At 42.7% G+C, this 20,879-nt stretch overlaps 1 protein-coding gene across 3 annotated transcripts in view; it reads right to left on the bottom strand.

Annotated features, from left to right (window-relative positions):
* The window catches only part of GLCCI1 (glucocorticoid induced 1), a 250,093-nt gene extending 230,782 nt beyond the window's left edge, over nt 1-19,311 (bottom strand). Inside the window, exon 1 of one of the 3 annotated variants that reach the window (XM_069211722.1) lies at nt 18,406-19,311. In XM_069211722.1, the coding sequence (XP_069067823.1) occupies nt 18,406-18,787 (382 nt within the window). In that variant the 5' untranslated portion in view covers nt 18,788-19,311. The remainder of the gene's footprint in view (nt 1-18,405) is intronic. The other 2 variants (XM_069211721.1, XM_069211720.1) reach the window with 2 other exon arrangements.
* Between the last annotated feature and the right edge of the window lie 1,568 nt (nt 19,312-20,879).

Genomic DNA, 20,879 nt, shown 5'->3' on the forward strand with positions numbered 1-20,879 from the left:
CTCCATTTGCTGTATTCTTATTTGGGTGCTGAAGTTCGGAAAGTTTTTGATCACCTATTTTAGTGTGTTTGTGGTGGGAACAAAGAATATGATGAATTTGAGATGCCAGTCAAATAATTGGAAATCTATTTCGAGGGAAAAGTTAATTTAGTTGTGTGTCGTCACAATTTTTTTAAATTTTTTTTTTACATGTGTACCGGCTCTAAATGAGTCCATTGATTCGTATGTCACAGCATTAAAAATGCTGGCAGCATATTGTGAGTCTGAAAGTTTCACTTCCGAGCGTATACATTATCGTATTGTTTCCAGGCATTAAACAAAGAAGATACAACAAAAATTACTAGCTTGTAAGAATCTGTCTCTTGATGAAGCAATTGCGAGTGCTAAAAGTACTGAATAATCTTTAGAAGATACCAATCAGTTGTGGCAGGAGAGATCTGAGAATTGTGTCGCCAAGGTAGATTCTGTGGTCAAGTCACACAACCAGTCAACTTTACACTATTCAAGTGTCATTTTCACTAGAGAGAAAGGTCCTGTTCGTAATTCAGATAAGCATCTGTTTTATTGATGTGGATCTTTGTCTCGCTTATCAAATTTTAGAAATTGTCCGGCCCCCACACAGGAATGTTGGAAATGTAGGCCACTTTGGGAAGGTATGTAGCAGGGGGTAAATGGATGGGAGTAAGAAGTGTTCAAATTCAGGCTATGGATGATATGTTGGAAATCAGCAATAAAGTGGGATCAGATGGTGCTCTTGGTTGATTGTGTTGAGATTGGGAGTATGCACACTAAGTACAGTGATCCACACTTGCCTATTTTAATTCTGTTATTTTTGGATTCTGGAGCAAGAATAACAATTTCCATTGAAAAGTCCAAGGAGTGTTGGGTGAATAAAGGTCTTTTTCCAACAGATGTTATCACCATTGAATTTGAAGGGAGCAGGATTGCTTTGGTTGGATGTTTTTGAGTTGATATTTGTTTTGAGACTAAAACCATTAAAGGCAGAGTTTATTTAGTCCATAAAGGTATTATTGTGGTAGGATGGTGGCACCATGTAGATTTTGGTTTAAGGATTAGACTGGGCCACATGCATCCTGTTACACGTATGAACTCTGTCATTGAAGTGATCTGAAAAGGAAGATTCAAAACTGCATTCCAAGATAAAGTGGGAAGGATCAAGAATTTTGTACATAAAATTTAAGTTCAGGAGGATGTTGCGCCAACTAAACATAAAATGCGCAATGTACCTCACAGTGTAAGGCGTGAACCATCTCTAATTCTAAGAAAAATGCAAGATGATGGAACCATTGAACCTGTGGATGCCACTTTGTGGCTTTCTCCAGTAGTTGTATCTAAGACAAAATCTGGAACGTTATGATTGTGCATTGATTTAGGATCTGTAAACAATGCCATATGGATAGAAACCTTTTCTTTGACACGCATCAAAGATTTAATCAGAGCTGAAGGTGAGTCCAAATGGTTTTGGAAACTGGATCTCTGAGCAGCATAATATCAAGTAGTGTTGGATGAACAATCCCAAAACCTTATAGCTTTTGTCACTCCAGATAGAGCATTTCGGTTTTGTTGCATGCCTTTTGGCTGGCCTCTGTTGCATCAGTATTTCAGGAGGTTATGATAAAAAGTTTAGAATGTTCCCAATGTTATTTTTCAGGATGAATTTTTGATATTTGCTGGTATCAAAGATTTGCATGACAAATACGTGGGAAAAGTATTATCTATTTTGGAAGCTAATGAGGTTACCATCAGAGATGACAAATGCATTATTGGAGTAAAAGAAGTTGAGTATTTGAGCCATGTTTTGATATGAGATGGTGTTAAGCCCAAACAAGCATTATGGATGGAATAGTCAGTGCACCTCATACTACTGACAAAGACCAACTCAGATCTTTTCTAGGTCTTTGTGAATTTTCTACTAAGTTTATTATGAATTTTGCAAATATAACAGAATGCTTTAAAACACTGTAAAAGAGCTATGCAGAGTTTGAGTGGTTGTTTGTGTGCCAAAAAAGTTTTGATTGCATTAAACGAAGTATTGTTTCTGCCTCCTCACTTCAAACTTATGTTGAAGGACATGAAATCTTTGTGGAGGTGGATGCTATTATATATGGCATGGGGGGATGTGTTACCTCAGATCGTGGCAAAGAAGTCACTGTGGGTTGTGCCTCAAGAAGCTTAAAGGAAGATCAAATAGAAAAAAATGCTAGCATGTGTCTTGAGGGGTGCTTGGGTAGGAAAGTCTGTTCGAGCACAGGTTAAAGACTCCTTGTGGACATTTTATCTGGTAGCAAGATCAAGAAATCCACAGCCAGGTTGGCCAGATTAACTTCCAAAATGTTGAAATTTAAATTAAGTGTGGTTCACGTTGCAGGAAGCAAAAATGTTTCAGCAGATTTTCTGTCTTCTTTACCCGTTCTGAGAGATTCATGTGATGTGGATGTGCAAGGAGAGATCAAGGAATGTATCATTACCAAAGTGGAAGATTTGGTAATTTGTACAGGTATGTTGTAATGGTGCAGTCTGTTGAAGGACATCGTGTCATGAATTTTGTGGAAGATGGATGGCTGAAGAAGAAACCTCTGGAATTATCTTTGCAGTCTTACAGTAAAATTTCTGATGAGCTATCTTTGGAAAGAGGATTGCTGTTAAGAGGAGATAAGTTAATAGCACCTGATTTTATTTTATTTTTTACACCAAAGAATTTTGCAGATGGCTCAGGTGAGCCATCTAGGCATGAGTGCTACCAAACAGAGCCAGGAATGATTTTTGGTGGCCTGGAGTTGATGCGGAGGTAGAAAAATCCACCAACCTTGCCCTCGCCACCGTCCCACACATCCGCAGAACAACCACAGGCGGCAGATCATTCTAGCACCTTGCCGCCAAGACGTGGAACACTCTTCCCCATCCACCTGCGTCAGACCAAGGACCTCCTTACCTTCAGGAGACTTCTCAAGACTTGGCTGTTCGAGCAGTAGCAGCCACACACCCCCAAGCACCTTGAGACCCTCACGGGTGAGTAGTGCACTTTACAAATTCCCTGACTGATTGAGGGATTGTGTGCAATGCTGTTGTGTGACAAACATTTGGTTACTGCGATACCGAAAATTGTACTGGTGTTATGTTCAGGTGAGGTATGCCAAAGAATTGCTGCAGTTTTGTTGGTTTGTTTTTGGTGTTTTTTAGGGTGGGGGAGGGATTACACATGTTACCTTGCAATAAGAGTTATTTCATTGTCATGGTGGATCATCTGTGCAGGTATGGGTGGAGGTGCGTGGTGTGGCAGAACCTAACACTAACGCTGTGATTTGTTTCTTCCATAAGGTGTTTGCTAGGGAAGGATTTCCTGAAGAATTGCGTCTGGATGATGGTGTCCAATTTACCTCCTCCACCATAATGGATTTAAGGAAGTGTGAAGTGAAACATTTACATGCACTTCTTTATCATCCTCAATCCATTGGAAAAGTAGAGATTCAACAGGGTTTTGGTAGAATGTTTTCAGTGTGCCACAAAATCCTAAATGGACTGTGAGGTGCAATCAGAGACTTGGGTTGTGACTATAGGTCTAGGCCTCATTCTGTTACTGGCAAGGAACCATTTGAGTTCATGAGGGGTAGGAAGGTAGTCTCTTCTTTGTACCCCTTTTGGAGGACAGCTGTGATGGGTCAAGGTTGCAACGTATCTACTGCTAGTGGTGAGGCTACACTTTTGAGTGATAAACACAGTGTTGCCTGATGACAGAGAGACGTGAGATCCAAGGGAAAATTTGTCAAGAAGGTCAAGTTCCAAGTAGTTGATTAGGTGTGTCAGGGAGCCCATTTTGTTTAAAAAAAAAAAGGGAGGATATGCAAATTTCAGAAATCCAGTTAGTGTCATCTTAGTGAGGGGTAATGCTGTTCGAGTATCAAATAGTCAATGGTGGAATGTGTTAAGGTTAACCAGATTAATAAAGGGTGTTCATGCAAGTTGCAAATAGATATTGGTGAATGACGAGCAAATGTCTGTCATTAGTTCTTACATTGTTCTACTTTAGAACCTCTGTTATAATTTGAAGTCAGTATCAGTTAAACTGAATCTTCTTGACCCTTTGCATCCTTGAAGCTGGCTCTGCTGTATTTTATTAAATTCTTCAATACCCTAAATATCAATAGCAATATCCATTGCTCTACCTTAACTTTGGCCTTCCGCTGTTTCAGGGCCTGGGCATATGCCTTTTTACTGGCGATGACAGTAGCCTGATCTCTAAGAGTTTGACTAAGCGCCTGACGCAGGGAGGCATCAGCTATCCTACATGATTCCTCAAACCACGAGCAGCCAGTCATGGGCCATTTTTAATTGGTCTGCTCATGAGGTCCCTAATATGAGACAAAAGTTCAACAAAGCCTGTCAAAGAAACAGCAGGATCACCACTTCCCACTTGGCATAACATTGGCAAGAATGAAAAGGCGCTCAGCACCTGATCCATAATGAATGCCAGATTTGCAAAGCGCCAGACCACCCTCCGGAATTGTCCTTTAGCCCTAATTTTTCTCTGGGACCAGACTATTTCGGCCCTACCTGGGAAGGTGCTATGAGGTATAGGGCCAGGAGGTTGTGATCACTAAAGACTGATGGAATCACTTCTATCCCATAAATCAGGGATAAAATGTTCTGAGAAACAAATACATAATCAATAGTAGAGCTACAGCCCCGCCCAGTAAAGGCCGTGCCACCATAGTATCTGCACCAATTACAGGTCTAGTCAAATCATGTGTCAAGAGGAAGGCGTGTTAAGTGCTGCCCCCTCGAGTTCAAACCCATTTGTTCCACTTTGCAACTAATGGGATCAAGAGAGGAGTTCACTAGATATGATGTGTCTCCCAGTTTTGCATTAAAATCCCCTGCCAGGAGTATATCAAAGGGCCCACCTTTCGCCTGAGCTATATCAACCACAGACCTAATAACTAAAGAGAGGTCTTGAAAGGTGAAATTGTTAGTAGATGTAAAATCGTTATTATAATAGTTCACCATAAAAATCCTTAACTTACCGGCCCAGCTCACTTCAAGTACCTGAATCCCACCCGAATCTATTACTATTGGTAGGACATTGTACCCAATATTAAACTTGAACCACACCACCAAAACCCCTTTAGAACGACCAGAGGGTGAGGGGGTGGCAAAGTTGCTAAAACTGGTGTACCCATCAAAAACCAGTTCCGAAACCGCCCAGGGTACCTGAATAAAAACAATATCAAAGTTTGATATAAACAACCGTCAGCCCTCAACTTCTAACTTTGGGGGCAAACCAGCCACATTACAATGCAGTATCTTACTAGTTAGTAAAAGCGGATAAGATGGCAAAATAGCCAATTCTCCAGAGGCATTTGCAGATAGGCTAGTCTCAGACCCAGTCGGTGTGGTGATGATATATTCCTCCTACACCTAACCCACCTCTCCCTCCTGTCAACCCTCCCACTCCATAACAGCTCCCCTGGGGCACATTTGAAATTGCAGGTGATTGTCAGGCCACATCTTCCAATTCATTCAAAACTGAATAATGGTTACTGAGTGGGAGATGGGTAGGATAGAAAATCCCCGTAGGAAAACATGGTGAGAAGTTTGAGTGTTGACAGGATCTCCCATAGGGGCTAGATGTTTATAAGTGCTTGCACTGGGCCCTTCTCTGCCATGGAGATTAAATTGCCCAAACTGGTTTCTAGCGAAGTTAGTCGACTGTGTATTTGTTGCAGCTTAGAGTCCAGCAAGTCATTTAACCAGATCTTCAGCGGTGCCCAAGAATCAGTGTTTAGAGGGTGTAAAGGCACAGGGCTAACAGGGGTGTCATGGCTCAAGAGCTGTAATTTTGAGGCTGGTTTAGGTTTTAACTAAGCGACCCTCCTTCGCCTTTTTGGTAGTGGGCCAGTCAAGGGAGCCATTCGGGAAATCTAGAGCACCAGGGCAATCAGCTGCATTCTGGCCTACATCCCCCTCTAAATTTCCCATATCGGCTTTATCTAGATTCAAACAAGAATTTGAGTGGCAGGAGCCGCAGAAGAAATATCATGTGATGTACTTTTGGCAGAACCAGTATCGCATATAACAGGGCTCAAGGACTTACTGGGTGGCCTGAATTCAATATCCTCCGCTACAAGAGATAGGTGGTGCTCTGCCAGCTTAATTTCATTTGACACGAAATCCACTGCGCGTACCAAAAAATGATCAATGGAGGACCAGGGGTGAGATTGCAGGGTGGGCGTAGAGCCCGTGGTCACCTTCCTTTTCCCCATTATGCCTCAACTTCCTCAAAAGGGAGGGAGCTGAAAGTACCTATGACACAGATAGCCTAGGATTAAGCACAGAAAATAAAAACTAAAGAGCGTGGACCCAGCCCAGCCTCTAAAGGTCTAAGATGGGTCTGGTCTTCGCCGGGACACATGTCTGGGCGTGTCCCACGCGGCGGGAAGTGCAGACGGGTTTTATGCGCCTTCGGGGGCAAATGTCCGCGATAGCGGTGTCCTGCCGCAATGGAGTCTGGGCCTGGAAGAGCATGACCCCCCCCCCCTTTCAGTGCGAGCTGGTGAGCATCCTGCGCTGCGGGAAGTGTGGCCGAGTTTTATGCAACTCAGGGCGTGAATGTCCATGCTAGCGGAGTCCTTCCGCAATGAAGTCTGGGCCTGGAAGTGCATGGCCCCCCCCTTCAGAGCAAGCATCAATAACACCATTACATAAATAAAAGGCTAAAAATGGTTTATGAACACATTCTAGCAGTCTTGGCAGAAACAGTAAGCTTCTTTCAACATAATTAAGGCACGGTTAGAGCAGAGGGAGTAATTTACCACTTTTTGTCGAATCCTGTCATTTGGGGTCTACAGTCCAACCCTGAAGACAGAAGGTGCATATACTCAATAGTGAATCTTAAGGTTTGCTTTAAATTTGAACAACCATTAGCTGAAAGTTTGAAAGAGCCTGATTGTTAACCACATTTTCTTATTTTCTTGGTGATCTCCTTCTCTGGGTTCTTGAAGAGCATTCCTCATGAACATCACTGAATTTTCTGCATTTTATGGGTAAAATAGGTAGCGAATTACACATCAAAATAAAGCAGCGGATTAAGAGTCTTAATGTTTACTTTCAGTTTCCTTAACTACGCAAATGTTTGTACAATTACATGCGAAGTTTCTCCATTCAGCCCAAATCATTCTGGGATTGTAGTCATTACCTCCTTTCAAAAGTTTATTTTTCATTTACATTAATAGGCTTAGGAATTAAGCAGCAATAGCTTCTGCTTCTAGGTGTAAATGTAACTATTTTCATTGTGAACACATCAGTTGGTCTATGTTCGGGCTTGTTTGTTCAAAAACTGTGTAACCTTTTCTCAAGATCAATAAACTGATCTCCCAATCACTTAGTGACAAAGATGTTTTTCTTAAATCAGACATTTACAGTGATGCATCTAAATCCAATTGACTACAAAATAATATTTTCATTTCATCACAGAAGTTGATCACAAACTAAATTATACTGGCAGTGTTTGGGAAACTAAAATCTGAAGTTCTTCCCTGACTCGTGCTATGCAAAGCATAGCCTCAGAAGAGTCAGACAGTTTACAAGCTGTTGAAATGATAGCCATTCTAGGATGACAAATCTTTAACCTGAGCCAATACAATATTCTGCTAAAATCACCATATTAAGTTAACAAGTTTACTTTAACAACCATAATCTTGAAGTCCATGCAAAGATTCCCTATTAGACCTGAACTAAATGTTTATTGACTATATCCTAATAGGCTACTTTCACCCTGCACAAGTCATAGTGCTTTTTTAGTTTACTTTAAATCACGCTGCACAGCAGCCCGCGCTGCTGTGCAACATCTTTAAAAAACATTAACAAAGCCAAATAGTTCTGCGTAAGCTATTTGGATTTGTTAATGTTTTTTAAAGGAGATGTGGCATTACGGCTAGAACTGCCACCTGCAGTAGTGTACAACCAGATTTGAGTCTTGGCATCGAATCAACATCCAGAGATTTGGGAGCAAATCACTTAAACTCCCCCTTCCTAAAAATACTAATTAATGTGTCCTTGTGTAAAGTAAATGTTACTGCTTCAATATCTTCGGGTCCAGTGTACGCTATATAAACCTTCCACTAAATACATTTTAAAAAAGCAACGAGAGGGAGGAGGCTGGGAAACAATAGCAGCGAGGTGAGTGGGTTAAAAAGCAGGATGCATCACTCCAGTACCTTCGGGCCGAGTTTGCGCTATACTAAAACAAAAAACAAAAAATACTTAGCAACGACAAAGCCAGACCGAGTGGGAGAGACGGGAAAAGAGTGAGGATGAGAGAGGGGCTATAGAGGGCCTGCAAACACAAGCACTATTGAAAAGTGCTAGGTTTAAAATAGAAAAAAAGTACCTCTACCAGCAACAGCCGCAGAGACAGGAAATTGTACTTTGTCCAAGCGTAATGGATAGCCAGACGGCCAAAGAGGAAGAACAGAAAGTGGATGCAGGAGGAGGCCGTAACCAATAAAAAGCAAGGAAATTAGAGCAACGTGGGAGCCAGCCAAAGGTAAGTAACGGTAAGAATGGGGGTGGGCTCTAAGACCGTTTTAAAGTTGTTGTTTTTTAATTCACAATAGCTTTTGCTGCTAAATCTAAAAACCGTAGGTTGGCACCACTGCTTCGTGATTATGTTCCAGGACACAGACAGTTCTGTCTCCTAGGAAGGCACACTTGGTGCACCCTGCCAGACAAAGTGTAACTGGGTGTCTCAGAACCTTTCACGCAGCCTAGGCCTCAGTGCATGCACCATTATCCTACATGCTTTATACAAAAAAGGGAATACCAGAAAAAAAACATAGCTGTTACTCAGGGCAGGGGTGCGCATCTGTAAAAACATGCAGGGGATACTCCTGTCCTAAGAGTGCTCCACAGATTAGTATAAAACATTTAGTTCTGTTTGCCGATAAACCACTTGAAGCAGCGGGTTTTTTTTATGAATGCACCCAATAGTTTTTAATTTAGATGTTTCCCTGGAAATCACTATCCTCCCCAGCTTTTACTAACTAGGTTCTTAAACTCAGCTTTCTATCCAACTAGGTCTAAAATACGCTCTCACGCTGTCCTCAGTCCACCACAAGTCTGTTATAAAAAGAAAATCCCAGTTACTTCGCTTATTAACTAGAACATGCTGTGTCAATGTTTTTGTTAACCAACTAAGCACTAAAGAGGGATGTGATCGTTTTTTCTTTCTTAAGGGAATTACCTGAAAGCTGGAGTTTTCCATACTGTAGTTCCCCTTACATCCCTCTTTATGGCCAACAGATAGCTTGATCCAATATGGACACCCACATCCATGATTGATTGCAATGTTGCGAGGCTATAACACACTCAGTATTCTCTATCTAATAACTATGTTTATTTTTATATTTTGTTTTATAAAAAAATAAAGCCCTAACACTAAAGGGCTTCTGAGAGTAGCTCATAAAAAACGTGGAAAAAGTTTTTAAAATGTGTATTATCCACAATTACGTTCTATGCTCTATACAGGTGCCAGGTAATGTTGCATTATGCAGGATGGTTGGAGAGGTAATTAACATAGGTGGAGTGCTACTGTAGATATGAGTTAAATTTTGTGGTATAATTAACACGTAGGAAGCAGAGGATGCATAACATGAATGTAGATAATAGATGCATACATAAGTGGGGGGAGCTGCATGCAAATTTGGAAAATTACAGTTTCTAAGTAGAACGCTGGCACTTTATTTACATTAGGGTTATGATGAAAACGTTAACATTTTTTAAGCTAGCAAATGAGGTACCATTTCTGGTGTATGGATGGGTAGAACATTTCAGATTTGAGGTACATAGCCAGAATGTCTCTTCCTATTTAAGTTTGCAAAAGCTTGTTTTTGCATGAGGTTTCAGGATGTGCAGTACCTTCTACGTTTATGGCCAGGTAAATGGGTGTGATGGCTTTCTACGTGAGACATTCTGTTATAAGTGAGTCATTTGAGGGAGGAGAGGAAAGGGTGATGTGGCTAGTTTTTTCTTGTTAAGAATTATGTTGCCATGTTGAAGACAGGCTTTAGGAGACTAATCACAGCAGAACTGTTGCAATCAATACATGAGAAGTCTAGGGCCTCCACAGCTGATTAAGATCTCTGATTGACAGATTAGATCAGAGACCCTTGAACTTATTTTTGCAGGTGGAATCTCGCTGACTTGGGCGTTTCTCGGTGTGGTGTTTTAGATGTACGTTCTCAACAAGTATGAGGGCAAGTGATTTAGCTAAAATTCAGCTTTAAGAGTGATAGCAGCACTTTTAGTGTCTTGACAGGGAACACTTCATGTCATTGTTAGGAATGGTATGCAGGTAGATTCATTCTGTTTTCAGTGAGGTAAATTTAATATGTCATTGGTTCATCTACTTTTGTATTCGTACAAGAAACAGAGTTGAGAGCAGTGATGCATTCTGGGAGTGTATTTTGAAATAAGCCCAGCCTTTGTGTAGTCCACATATTGAAGAAAAAAAAAAAAAGAGGATGCAAGGTTAGGGACTACACATTTAAGGGGCTTGACAAAGAGAACAATTACTGGTTTGAGCACAAAACCCTGTGGAACACCAAAAGGAACAGAATTATATTTCAATAAATAGTTTCCAATATGAGACATACAAGTCAAATCATTTATGGGCTGTACCACCAACGTTCCTCGGATGTGTGAGGATGTTTACAAATATTTTGTGGTCACCTGTATTGAATGCTATATTGCACTTCGGCACAGGAGGCCTCACACAGAGCTATTATCAAAATTTCTGAGAATACCAGTTGTTATCATTAATGTGGCACTTTTTGTACTGTGTCCTGTTCGAAAACCAGATCTAGGTATGCCCAGCATTTTTGTTTATTTTTTAAACTGTACTTCTGTAGATCGGGGGAGGCTGAAACACTTTCACCAATTAGTTTAGAAAAAAAGGGCGGCCCATTAGGGGTGATACATTTCGGGGAGAGTTGATCTAAATTCTACTTAAGAGGGTTTGGTGTGATACATTTTGAGGCACTCCGGTACCATGTTGCTTGGCGAGCACAGTTTTTGAAAGATAGTCCCCACAAACATAGTTGGCTACCTTAACAGTAACCGAGGCCTTATCTTAGTGCTAAGCTTGCTATGATCTTTTGGCTCTTAAAGCCCGGACCGAGTACAGAGAACCACATAACTAACAATTACCAACAATATGTTTAATGACCTCTGTTTTGCATTTTGAAACATCTTGAGATCTCATTCACAGATGGCAACATTAAGTGGGTCATGAGTTGGCTATATTTGAAGCAGTGCTCTACAAAGAATTGTGTGTGGTGCTGTAAGGATGTCAACTTTTTAAACTGAATTCCAGCTGCGCATCACTGTACAGTGTTGTAAGGGGCAACTATTGCGTACAAATACTGATACCGGTCCTAAGTGATGGCAAGATTCATTAATACTGGGTTGAGCACAACTATTCTTCAGAGCATAAGTAATTTTGATAATGCAAAAAGTAGAAACAATGAATTTTAAAATACCCTGAAATCACATTTTTAGAAAAATTCCCAGTAAGGCTGCATCAAACTAACAGACTCAGGAGATCATCTTAATGCAGGCTGACACTGTTTCTAATGGTCCCTACCTCCGGATTTTCAAATAAATGCTCAAAGACTTTGAGAGGATGACAACCCATTGGTCTTGCCGTGCTCAATGTTTACTAAGAGTAGCAAACAAATATGTCTGTGAGGCATAGGATTGTTCAGAACCTGATACAAACTGAGCAGCCACCTCCCAACAGGGTTTTCTGCTGCTTCCGGAACATCTACGAACTTATTAGCCCTCTCTATTCTGATAAACAAGGCGATCCTATCAGGCTTTATGTTGCATTGCTATTTTGTTTAATTTAAGGAAGCATTTAATCTGACTCCTCGGAGTGCCTTGTGGGCTAAATTACAAAACTGGTGAATTCCATTAGCGCTTTTGAGTGCCATTATGGAACTACACACGGATTCCTGGGTCCGTATTAAATTAGGTGATGGTTCTTCTCTTTCTAGGAAAGTTTCTGCTGGTCGTGGTGTGGAACAGGGTTGCATGCTTGCGCCCCAGCTTTTTAATCTGTTCATTGCAGATTTGTCAACCGCTCTATACGCTGTTAATTCTCATCCCCCCCTCCCCCAGATTGGTGGTCTTAGGCTCAGCCACTTGCTCTATGCTGATGATCTGGCAATGTTCAGTTATACCAAGAGTGGCCTTCAATGACTGCTAAACCAGCTTGCATCTTATGCGCTTGTGAATCAATTAGAAGTTAACCTGCTCAAAACCAAAGTGGTCTCCTTCAGTAGAAAAAAAAGCATTTGGGAATTAGTTGGTACTACAAGAGTTGAAAACTTGTTTCAGACCAGTCTTATAAATACCTAGGGGTGCATTTCGACTCTAGGGGTGGTTTTGTTAAGCACAGGAAGGAGATTGAACGTAAAGCTGTGGCTCTGCAGGTGGACTTTTCTAAACTATTTAAAGTTCTAAAGGGGCCGAATCTCCTCCCCCTACTGGAAGATATGAGAGCAAAGATTATCCCCTCATTGTCTTACGGTCAGGAAATGTTGCTGGGTAAAGGATCTTGTTTATTAAACAGGTTGATTAATATGATCTACAAGAGAGTTTTCCACGTACCGCATCTTGCTTCTCACATGCAGGTGCGGTTGGAATTTAGGCTTTTGGATCAGCAGGTAGTAGAGTAGGTGCTGGCGCCTTCTTGAAGCTTCGTCATAAGCTGCGTCGGGCCAAGGAAGGTAGCTTGGAGGCAGTTCTGTGGCTGGAAATTAGTGCATCGAAAACAAAGGGGTCTCATTTTCCCTTTTTGGCTGAATGTAAACGGCGGTTGAAAGCAGATGACCGCTGGGCAAGCAACCCCCCCCATTCTCTTTTCAAACTGGGTGTCAAAAAGATTACACAGTTACACTTGTACCACTCTGATCGCTCCCTCCTTGCCAAATGTAAGCATGCCTGGTCAGTAAATAATTCATTCAAGCTAGGTACTCAACCTGGCTGTCTTTCTTGCTCCTACAGGTTTTGTCCGAAAGAGGCATTTATGGCCTTAAGGATAGGCGATTTGGGTTTTCTGAAACATCTACCCACATGGCAGTTAACTCCAGAGGAGGGGGTAATGTGCAGGGGTTGTGGCTGAGGGAAAGAAACAATTGAACATTTTGTTTGTGTCCAGCCCAGCTCAAAGAGGGTAGATCTCTGCTTCGGAGTAAGTGGAATGAACTGGGGATCCGCTCCTGTCGCCAGGCCCTTATCATATCTTTGGATCCTGCGAACTCAATGTTGAATGTTTTACTGATCAAATGTATTCAAATTGCTCATGCCAAATTTAGGGGCACTGCGAGCAGGGGATAATTATGTTTGAAATTTTCACCTGCTCTTGCCACATTTGGGATTCTATCAATTTTGTCAAGTTGAGATTCAACTTTGCACCATGGGTTTTGATCTTTGTTGGTAGCTAACTTAGGGTCATTCAATGCACTTAAGCACTTTAGGGCCTTGAGTACTGCGAACCCTCCTGTTTATTATGTATCACGTGGGGTTCTCGTTTGTGGAGGCCCGGTTAAATTTTAATTTTAGATTTTACAATATCATTGTGGGAATGCTTTTTTACTGAGGTTTGCGTATATAAATTATTGAGTGTTTTAGTATGTATTTACTATCTGATTGCAAATGTATTATTGATTGTTTTTTTTTTTTTTTATTGCATGGGATTGTATTATCTGTACATTTAACTATTCATCATCATCTGCCACGGCTCTCCGCGACCCTAACAGTGCACTATTTTCTTTGCAAAATGTATTTTATGTGACATATCCTAATATGTGACAGGCCACAATAATATAGCCACGTCTACCATCCATGCAAAATCACTTACCTCAACTATATTACCTATTTTTTATGCAACACAACCGAAACGGCCATTTCATTTAAGCATCTTAACGTATTTAATAAAATAAGAAAAAGTGAGCAGGGTTGAAAGCTACCACTTCTAATTGTATACGCCTATGGTACATAGATACTCCAAACATTTACTCCCTATTCTCGTTGCTACCACCGTGCTTACATAAAAGATGTATGCCCTTTAAAACAGCCTCAGTGTTTCAATTACAGCCTGTGCTCTGTGCGGCATGTTTATTCTTGAGTAACCAGGTACGTGTCCGTGCCTCTACACAAATTTGACAAAGCTACCTGTACGAGTTGAACGTTGTAACAACACATTGTGGTAACTTCAAACATATGGAAAAGCTATGTGTTTTTTTTTTGTTTGTTTTTTTTTTTTAAGTAAAAAAGATGGTTTAGCTTAGTTATAAGACAGAGTTTCCTGCGAGGCGGGCCCTTCATTTACAGAAATGTACACACAGAGCAAGTAAACGGTGCTTGTTTTGAATCGTGGGGCAAGGAGGGAAGGCAGTGGGAAGCGAACATGTTGTTTTCATTCATGCGAAGGGTTTGCTAGGCGGTGATGTCAGCGTCTGCAGCAGCTCTGACCTGGGGGGATGCTGACAGTGTGTGGAAGAAGAATACAGCTGGCGAATTAAAAGGAGGACCTCCCCTCCTCTCTCCCGGATAAAGATGGCGAGAGGAATCCAAACCCTTTGAATGGTCACAAAACGGGTTAGTCTTCTCGTAACAGGCACAAGCATCCGATTTTGTGAAGTTTTCTGCTAGGCTTCTCTGCTCTTCGAAGTATGAGTGGGTTTCTCCAAGTGACGTAAATCGTCAGACCTTTCCTATCAATTGTATTTAATCTACCAAATAACCACTCATGCGATTATTTAAAGAACAATGTCGACCCTTATTTGATGCACCCGAGCAATGCGATAGACATTTACAAAAACAATCTTCACACAATTAAGAAATATTGTATTCAGAAACTCATTGTAAGGGAGAGCACGTTTGTTTTCGTTCATTCATGATTTACTGTAAAATGGCACAGTTTGCAGAACGTCGCTTTGACCTAGACAGCTCCACCTCCTACCCCCCTTTCCGGCTGCATAACATTACAGCACAAATAGCTTGGAAAAAAAGCGTGCTCGTCTTGTTTGGCCGCGGTGAGGCGGGCAGCAGTTTCTATAACAGCAGCAATACATAGTACTATGACTAGCCAAATGCGTCATAGCCCAGAATACCTCAGACAAGAAAAAACTAAACACTGCGCGAAGCACTCACGTCAAAACAGAACTCGCGCTATTCAAGTAGCGAAAAACTACATACAAACCTAAAATTAAGTCTGCTCAGGTTTGACCTTATGTTTAACTGACGTGGGGTTGCTTGCAGCGTGCCATTAGTTTTGCAGGGGGAAAGGAACTGCGCACAACGTTATTACAAAATAAAGATCTTTTAATTGGGGTGCTTGGTAATGTACGAGTTGTCGTTTGGGTTGTTTCACAATGTTTGTACAAACATAAGAATTTTGGAGCAACGTACTGAAAACAAAGCTGCCACTTAATCCTCCATGCCAAATATCGCCAATGCTTTCTCTTGATGCGACATTCAATAACTGTCTCAAACCCGACAACCCGCGCAAAAACAAAGTGCCACAGAAACAGCGACTCTCCTCAGGCACTTAGCTTCAAGAATAGCCACTACCAAGAACAAGGCACCCCGAAAGCTACTGTACCATAAGAAATGCCCTTCAAGTATACTGTGTTGTGAGGGATACCACCTCCAAGAGAACCAAGAAGTAAAGCCAATGAACTGCCAAGAATAAAAGAAGAGACAATGCACTTTATGCTACTTCAATTATATTTTGGAAAGTACAGTGCCAGTATACTTTAACAGAAGTGAGCTTCCTCTAGTGAGGTGTCTGGAGAACAATATCTCCACAGAAGTACTCAGCTAAGAAAACAAAGATCCTCAATTTTACTGCTTGTTAATAACAACTGTGCCACATGGTGTGAAATGATATGCTAGCCTTCAGGAGCAGTTTCACAATGAGGATAGCCTCTGAACAGCTAATGATCCCCCAATGTTGTGGGGCCAATGAGGGTAGGAGCAACAATAACGTCCCTAGGCCATATTTGGTAAGTGAGCCAACAGGAACTATAGAAGCAGGGTTCCTGTCAGCCCCCTCAACAGTAGAGTGCGAGAAGCCTGACGAGGTCTATTATACTGTTTCTCTTTACCAAAAACTCTAATGCAGCACGCAATGAAGTGGTGTGGGATGGTGGAGGACCCACTGCCGGGGGTTAAAGGAATATCTCGACTGCTAGTATAAAGGAGGGGTGGGGGGAGGCCAGAATGACCATCTCTCCCTACGAGCCCATTCAATTTTCTGTCTCCACATTTAGCCCCTTGACCACCCTACCGTATCTTTAGATCATAAGGTTTATTACCTATATAAAAGCTATGGGCACGATAGAACTGCCAATGAATTGTTTTACAATGTTTGGACCAGATCTGTACCAACACTGGATTAAGTGTCTGAGAGGCGCACAGAGACACCTCAGTAGTCAAGGGGTTTAACCTGTCAAAAGTATTTGCTACTGGATGCAGTGAAGCATAATGCCTACAGCTCTGTTTGCTACCACATTTACACACAATTCTTTGACATGTGTCTCTAATCTCTACTGGGATCTCCGCCTCAGTTTAACCTCTTGTCTTAATCTTTTTGGATACCTCGCGGAGTCTCCACCCTTGTTTCTAACTGTACCGTTCTACTGCCTCATGCATTCTCCCCTTTGTAATCTCCCTTCCGCAACCACATTAGACGTTTCCAGGTCCTGTTCAGATTTTTGAGCTGCCTCTCCTAAACCCTTATTTCTTCCTACAAAGCAATTACCCCCGCTTCATGACTCATCGTTTGCAAGTCAGGTCCATGTTGCTAAGTAGCGAGATTCTATTTTTGAACATAGTTCAGCTAATAGCTATAGACTGTCAGGTCATCGGGATTCATTGATTATTTGAACCAAACGCAACAGAAATCCAAAAGCAACGCTTTTCGAATTACCTAAAAACAATATCTGGATATTTTGCAAGTGTTCCGAGAGGTCTCAGAGACAGGATTTAGGCTGGCCTGGTGTCATTTTGTATGGTCGGACAGCTCTATGCAGCACTAGATACAAGGGGATCTGTCTATTGTATTTTGCTGGTTGTTTGGCCGTCCTGTGCGGATTGAGGGGTGGGGGGGAAGAGTATATGAAAAAATGCAGGTGTTATAACTGTGCTGTATGTACAGAATGTGATGGTTCACATGTATACAAGAAAGTTAACCGACAGCATGGCTCCCGGAAACTCTGCTATGTAATAATTACATTGGGAGTGCCTAAATCTCACTTTAAAAGGCCAAATACTACTTAGAAACAAATGCAGTTTTCATACAGTATCGATTTCTCTCGACTCTGAAATACATCAGGGTACCTCCTTTAGGTCGACAAAATGTAGGAGATTACACAGTGGATGCACCTGGTAAAGTCACAACCCTACCAGTTTTTCTATTAGGTGCTTAGCTGGATTTAAGGGGGGGGGGGGGGGGGGGAAAGAGTCGACAAATGAGGTATGTATTGTATTAAAGTACAGTTTATAATAGTTTCGAAGGCTTACCAAATGGAAATGAGGGCAGTACAACATAGTGATAAAATGAAGATGGCATGGAGGAGCCGGGTGTTGCAGGTTATGGAGGTGGGCTATACAGCTCGTTTATAAGTTAAAAAAAAACAGGTGAAAGAGAAAGATAACATTTGCAACTGCATCATCTGGACGTGCTAAGACGGATAGAAGTTAGGGAATGACTGATATGTATAGGGACATTCCCCATCAAGGCCAGTATTGTATGGACTGTCCCCCAATAGTGCCTTTTACGCATTAAGGCATCTCCAATACAACTAGCAGCTTTTCATATTTAGATAAACAGCATATGGCAGAAGGTGGAAGCCTTAAAGTGTGAAGGTGTGTTTATGAAGAAGAGCAAAAAGAAAAAAAAAAAAAAAAAAAAAAAAAAAAAAAAAGGGATCAATAACAGCCCCCTGTAAGGATATATTTCAGACGTCTCACATTCTGTAGGATTTGTTGTGAAGCATAGGAGCTGTAGGGTGCACCAGTGATTGGGGTGCAAAAAAACTGCAGATTGTACGTATAAATAAGTAGCAGCGCGACCACCAACCTAGCCTCTCTGTTTGTCCTACAGCAGAGCAGAGCAATGACAACTTTTGGAATTTGCGATGAAGCCCATTGTACAAGCACTCGAGCGTAAACCCTTGATGTGTCATTGGAATGGCGCGACTATGGCAGAGACAGCTGTTGTAATTAGCACGACAAAACACGAAAAAAGTACACGTCCCTAGTGATTCAATGGATAAACATCTTGGGGCGCCTGTCGCGGGTGCAGGGTGCGCTTCTTACCTTTGGAAACAGGGGAGCTGCTACTGCGGGCATCCGGGGACCCGCTCCTCCTGCCGCTGTCCGGTGGGGACCTCCGCGTCCTACCCGGGGCCCTACTGCCACCTGCGTGCTCCGCCCCGGTGGGGCTGTCGCTCTCTGCGCCGAGGTTCGGGGGGCTGCTGCCGGGACTGACGACGACGCCGCCGCTCGGCTCGGTGTTGCTGCCCACCGAAGCAGAGCGGGTCGGGCTCAGCGGGTGAGGGTGCCCGCCCCCTCTCCGTAGCTGGAAGGGGACCGTGGCCCGGATGGGCTGCAGAAGCAGGCGGCTGCTGTTGGAAGGCGGGGAGCCGGTGCTGCTGCGCTGCCTCATCCTCTGGGGCTGCTGAGAGGGGCCGGAGGACATGACATCAACCGAGCGCGGCGGGGGCGGGACACGCTCACGCCGAATGCCCCGGGGAGCGGGGACGGCCGAGGCGTTCAAGATAACGGCGTATGAAGCAACCTAAAGCCCGCGAGGAGACCGCAGTTAGAGAAAGGGCCGTCTGCCGGTCAAAAGGCTGCGCGACGCAGCAGCTGCTAGCCCGGCGCTCCTTCCTAGGGCAAGGGGCGTGAAGGCCGGCTTCACATGCGCTGCCTCGTGTGGTGCTTGCACTGGCGGGGGCGGGGGGGCCTCGTGCCTGGGGTTTCCAGGAGAAAGGTAAGAGGCGTCCGTCAGTCTCTCTCGCGGGTCAGCAGGCATAGGAGAAAAAGTAAGGGAAAGAAAAAACAAATAGACTAGGGAGCCCTGTCCGCTGCCGAAAACGTGTTTAATGTTGTTATAATGTTCTGTAATCTTCATCCGCCGGTTTCAACCGACATCACAAACAACTTCGTCACAGCAACACCTCCTGCTTACGAATGCCCACTCCGAGGGGCTGCAACCTGCGTTGACAGGAGGGTGGGAGCAGAGGGTGACATTCCGGCATGTAATTGGCTAGCCTCACAACCCTCAAGCAGTATTATCCAATAAATTACCTTCGAGAAAAGTGTAACGTTGACCGAGCGTCCCCATTGGGCACCTCTGATTTTCCTTCAGCAGTCAGAGTGCTGTCCTTCTTACATAACAGACGGCTATAACAACCATTAGCGTAACCGCTTTTATGTTCGTTACGTAAAGGGCAGCCCAGAGAAGGGCAATGTGGTAAAGTAGTCAAGCGCTGATTGGAGGGCGAGAGCAGGGCCAGAGGATTCGCTGGGTGTTCTTACAAATCTGTGTAGTGGTGAGCGCATTGAGAGATCTGCAGAAGAGCAAGTCATGCTCCAGGGACTAGGCTGCTTATACTACTGATTCCGTGGTGCTGCCCGATAGTAAATGCTAGGAGAGGGGCGGGGCTTCCACTTCTAATTCTGCATTGGTGCTGATGTTGCAGACTACGGATGGGATCGGTACACCTTGGTCCTCATTGGTTCGACGCTCAGAACACTAGGTTCCTTTGGAAGACAGGGTTTCCTTGCATCCTGTACGTAACTGAGCAATGTCTTTGTTGCATTTAGTTCAACATTTCAAAAATGTTTCATATTCACACAATAACCAGAACTAAATTATGCATCTGTGTTTAGGCCACCCGCTTTATAAAGCTCACTACTTATTTTTTGGGGAGTTCAGACGCACTTTACAACAGTTGGTGTTATATTACTTCCACGTCCCTCGTCCTTACCCCAGTTATAACCACGAGAAGTAATTCTTAAATACGGTTGTTAACGCGTCCCTTTATGATAATTTATTACACATCAGGACTCGTTTCAGGCCAATGAATCTTTTGACCCAGTTGAGAGACACCTTAGGATGAGATAACTAATCAATATGTCAATCAATAATGTCATCAATATTTATTACCACAGTACACTTCACTTTAGTCAAAGTCATTAATTAATTAAAACGACTACCATGGCCTTGCAGTCATGAATAACCACACCAGTTTAGTAGAATTTTACGAGTTCTATTCCCTATTGGTTACAATTCTAAAAGCAGTTGTGTTAATCTCAAAACCAAGAAACATAATATCATAGTCAAGATATGGCAACTTTGATAAGTTTTCATTAAGGCGAGAATCACAAACATCAAAACATAACACAGTGTAAACATAGATCAATTTAGCAGAGTGTCAATAACCATCAGTTCAACAAAGCATAGTTTCGGTCGTTTGTCTATTTGCGTCAGTTTAGTGAACACCTGTCCTAACCGCTGATTAGCATTAGCATGTTGGGCTTCATGCAAAACGATTTAGAAAACCAATTTGGAAAACATCTAACTATGGTCTCTGTCAAAAGTAAGCAGTTGGTACCTAGAAAGGAAAAGCAAACAGACAAATCACAAATGCATTGTCATAGTTACCCTTCAAGGTTTAGGTCAGCGCACAGGTGCAGTCTTCGTCTTCAGGACATCAGTCAAATCGCCATCTGTCAGAACTCGGCTCCGGGGCAAAATGGGGCACTTCCCTCACAAGGAGGTGAAG

The sequence above is a fragment of the Pleurodeles waltl genome, chromosome 10 (assembly GCF_031143425.1).
Source record: "Pleurodeles waltl isolate 20211129_DDA chromosome 10, aPleWal1.hap1.20221129, whole genome shotgun sequence".
Classification (NCBI taxonomy): domain Eukaryota; kingdom Metazoa; phylum Chordata; class Amphibia; order Caudata; family Salamandridae; genus Pleurodeles; species Pleurodeles waltl.